The sequence below is a fragment of the Charadrius vociferus genome, unplaced genomic scaffold (assembly GCF_000708025.1).
Source record: "Charadrius vociferus isolate BGI_N301 unplaced genomic scaffold, ASM70802v2 scaffold115, whole genome shotgun sequence".
Classification (NCBI taxonomy): Eukaryota; Metazoa; Chordata; class Aves; order Charadriiformes; family Charadriidae; genus Charadrius; species Charadrius vociferus.
The window spans coordinates 54541-58565 of record NW_009648636.1 but is presented as its reverse complement, the minus strand read 5'-3'; the positions used below and the strand labels follow the sequence as shown (position 1 = coordinate 58565).

General features: G+C 62.2%; 2 protein-coding genes across 2 annotated transcripts in view; both read left to right on the top strand.

The window, feature by feature from the left end:
• KDM2A (lysine (K)-specific demethylase 2A) overlaps positions 1-3446 on the top strand; it is a 28817-nt gene extending 25371 nt beyond the window's left edge. The window contains exons 16-20 of the mRNA XM_009886269.1: positions 7-501; positions 1644-1807; positions 2581-2739; positions 2899-3114; positions 3265-3446. Of these exons, the coding sequence (XP_009884571.1) occupies positions 7-501; positions 1644-1807; positions 2581-2739; positions 2899-3114; positions 3265-3446 (1216 nt within the window). The remainder of the gene's footprint in view (positions 1-6; positions 502-1643; positions 1808-2580; positions 2740-2898; positions 3115-3264) is intronic.
• A 199-nt stretch (positions 3447-3645) lies between these two features.
• The window catches only part of LOC104287546 (beta-adrenergic receptor kinase 1), a gene marked incomplete at its 3' end in the record, with an annotated part of 12236 nt that continues 11856 nt past the window's right edge, over positions 3646-4025 (top strand). Inside the window, exon 1 of the mRNA XM_009886268.1 lies at positions 3646-3683. Coding sequence (XP_009884570.1) covers positions 3646-3683 — 38 coding nt within the window. The remainder of the gene's footprint in view (positions 3684-4025) is intronic.

The following is a 4025-nucleotide window of genomic DNA, read 5'->3' as shown; positions in this document are numbered from 1 at the left end:
GTTCAGGCGACGGCAGCTGCTGCGGCTCCAGGCCACCGAGCGAACCATGGTGCGGGAGAAGGAGAACAACCCCAGCGGCAAGAAGGAGCTGTCGGAGGTGGAGAAGGCCAAGCTGCACGGCTCCTACCTCACCGTGACGCTTCAACGCCCCACCAAAGACGTCCACGGCACTTCTATCGTCCCCAAGCTGCAAGCCATCACAGCCTCCTCCACCAACCTGCAGCACTCTCCCCGTGTGGTCATGCGCCACGCGCCCACCAGGATGCCCCTGCGGGGCGGCGGGGAGGAGGAGGCAGCCGCCGAGGAGGATGAGGAGGAAGAGGAGGAGGAGGACGAGAACGCGGAGGAAGGGGGGGCGGCCCGGCTCAACGGCCGAGGGGGCCGGGCACAGGAGGGCGAGGAGAGTTGGATGCAGCGCGAGGTGTGGATGTCCGTCTTCCGCTACCTTACTCGCAGGGAGCTCTGCGAGTGCATGCGGGTGTGCAAGACCTGGTACAAGTGGTGAGTGTGGGGGCGCGTGGCGGCGGTGGTGGAGGGGACACAGCCATGTCTACCCGTGTCCTGACCCCCGGACCGGGTACGGCCACACCGAGCCGTGTGCCTGGTGGGCAGCCAGAGGGAAAGGGGGGAAAGGATCTCACCTCGGTGTCCTCCCTTTTCTCCACGCACAGCGTTTCCCTTGGACCTTGCGGCCAAGCCCTGCTGGCTGCTCCCTCTGCCATATGCGCACCGTTTTTTATCGTCCCCTTCTAACTGCCTTCCTCCTGTCCCTTCTGTTGGGAGGCGGCGGGGGAGCACTTGTGTCCCCCCCGCCGTGTCCTTGCGAAGTGCCGATGCCCTTTCCTCACCTGCCACCCAGCGTGGTCCTTGTCCTTCCCGTCCTGCCTCGGCCTCCCGGCAGGCAGAGCTGGGGATGGGTTTGCTGGCTGGAAACGCCGCGGCGGGGGGGGATGGCAGGCCTGAAGACAATGCTGGCAGCAGGACAGCTGTGGATGGAGGGCTTGGGAACAGACAGGGACTGGAAACTGGGAGGGTTTCTAACCACTGAGCAGCGGGAACGGCCCGGTGGGAAAGGACTTGGCCCACTTTGATCAGCGGCTGGTGGGAATGGAGTGTGGCGTGGTGGCTGGAGGAGAGCATCCCCTCACCTGCTACTGGTGTGTGGCATCCTCAGGGGCACGGCTGAGCTGCCCTCAGGTCCTGGGGTCTCCCCAGGCTCCTGTGGGGGGAGAGAGGAGGAGTTTGTGCCTCCTCTGGGCTCTGTTGCAGCTCCTGGCGAAGCGGTGAGCGCTGCCGTGGGGTGGGACCAGGCTGAGTGTTTCTCCTGCTGGGAGCAGGGATGCTTAAGATCTTCCGCTCTGGCAGGAGGAGCACCTGGGAGGGGACAAGCAGGCAGACAGCTGCCGCTCGGAGTCTTGTTAGGTGGCAGCAAAACCCCACCGGGGCTGTTCTGGACATCCCTGGGTGGCCAGACACCCTCAGCAACCTCCCCACATGTTTGGGGAAACCAAGCAGAACAACCTGGTGCTGCGGCTGGAGCCACACCAGGGCTGGGTTCCTCCCCAAAGCCAGGCAACCCGCCGGCCGTCTCTTGTCCCGCGGCGCTCTCGGGGCTCAACTTTCAGCCTTGTCCTCGTCCCCAGGTGCTGTGACAAGAGATTGTGGACAAAAATAGATTTAAGCAGGTGCAAGTCCATCACCCCCCAGGCGCTGAGCGGCATCATCAAAAGACAGCCGGTCAGTCTCGACCTCAGCTGGACCAATATCTCCAAAAAACAGCTTACGTGGCTCGTCAACAGGCTGCCAGGTGAGCGTGGGCTGGGGAGGTGTCCCTGCTTCTGCCACCAGCCTGCTCCCAGGCTTCCTGACGGCTGGAGACGGGCTCTGCGCCCCGGTACCCACCAGCTTGCAAACTCCTGGGTGCCGGGATCTGGGTCCAGCAAAGGGCTACAAAGATGATGAGGGGATTGGAACATCTTTCTGCTGAGGGAAGGCTGAGGGACTTGGGGCTTTTTGGTCTGGAGAAAAGAAGACTGAGGGGAGATTTTATCAATACTTACAAATCCTTAACGGGAGGGTGTCAGGGGGATGGGAACAGTCTTGTTCCAGCGGTGCCCAGTGACAGGACAAGAGGGAACGGGCACGAACTTGAGCATAGGAAGTTCCATCTAAACACGAGGAGGATTCTGGCCTTGGAGGGCGGCAGAGCAGGGGCAAAGGCTGCCCAGAGAGGTGGGGGAGTCTCCCCCTCTGGAGCCATTCCAAACCCGCCTGGATGCCGTCCTGTGCCACTGCTGGAGGTGCCCCTGCTCTGGCAGGGGGTGGACTGGGGAAGCTCCAGAGGTCCTTTCCAACCCTGACCATTCTGTGATCTCGTCCCCCAGTAAGTGGCCGCTAGTGCTGCGGTGTCCCGCGGCTGTGCGTCAACCTCTCCTTCAGAGAGCCCGGCTCCCCGTCGCATCCCAGGCAGGGAGAGGAACTGCTTTCTCCTGTGCCTGGAGAAAAGAGGGTTGAGATCTGAGACACCTCGGAGCTGACCGAGCCTGTCTGACTTGGTACCTCTCTCCCTTCTCCTCGTAGGCCTGAAAGACCTCATCCTAGCGGGCTGTTCCTGGTCTGCGGTCTGTGCTCTCAGTACCTCCAGCTGCCCCCTTCTCAGGACCCTCGATCTTCGGTGGGCAGTAGGAATCAAGGACCCTCAGATCCGGGACTTACTCACGCCTCCAACAGACAAACCCAGTAAGCTCTTGCCCAAGCTGGGGGCGGTGGGGAGTTGAAGGAGGGTGACGTGCTGGGTGAGGGTGACATGCTGGGGAGGCGATGCCGGATCCGGAACGCCCCCAAAACCCGGCAGGGCAGAAGATAGTCCGCGCTCAACTTCTCCTTTCCCTCTTACAGGTCAGGACAATCGCAGCAAACTCCGCAACATGATCGATTTCCGGCTCGCCGGCCTGGACATCACCGACGCCACGCTGCGGCTGATCATCCGCCATATGCCCCTGCTCTCCCGCCTCGACCTCAGCCACTGCAACCACCTTACGGACCAGTCGGCCAACCTCCTCACGGCTGTGGGCTCTTCCACACGCAACTCCCTCACCGAGCTCAACATGGCAGGTGGGTACGCCGTTCTGGGTGGCCCTGGCTGGATTTGCCATCGTAAAGCGGCTTCTTCCTCCCCACCCGCCCTCCTGCCCTCGCACATGGAGCTCAGCTCTGGCTTCGTGGCGGCGTTGGTGGCTCACTCTTCCTCTCGTCTCCCCGCAGGCTGCAATAAGCTGACGGACCAGGCCTTGCTCTACCTGCGCCGCATCTCCAACGTCACTCTAATCGACCTGCGAGGTTGCAAACAGATCACCCGCAAAGCCTGTGAGCACTTCATCTCGGACCTGTCCATCAACAGCCTCTACTGCCTGTCCGATGAGAAGCTGATCCAAAAAATCAGCTAGAGACCCTCCCCGGGGCAGACTGAGGAGAAGGAAAAAGAGCCCATCCCACCCCTTCTCGGAGAGCCGCTCCTCCACGTCCCCACCTTGCCCTCGTGTTGTCCTGCCGTCGCTTCCCACCCGATTTGGCAGGCAGGGCCGCTGCTGGCCTCGCTCCACCGTCCTTCCTCCTCCTCCTCCCCCGGGACTTCTACCGACGAAGATGTCCCGCCAGGTTGGCCAGTACCAGAGGAGGAACGGGCAAATGGCAGGGAGCCTCGACCCGGAGGCTGGCCGCTTCCAAGGCGGAGGTTGTAATAGAAGATCTCTGTGCAGAGAAATGGGGCACCCTCTTCTTCCCTCCCCCCTTCCCCTCCCCTCAGCTTTTTTCCTCCCCTTCTCCCCGTCGTCTCCTTTGCCTTGAAACACTCGTCACTTCCCCGGTAGCACAAAAGCTTTTTTTGAGGGTCGAGGTCTCTCCAAGGAAGCGGGAGCGGAGCTGGAACGAAACGTACCCTTCCGTGCCACCACCAGCTCGTCGCTCGCCCCTGCGCTATCACCCCCCCACCTTTTACCCTTTCCCTCGTCCGGCTGCGGGGGCTG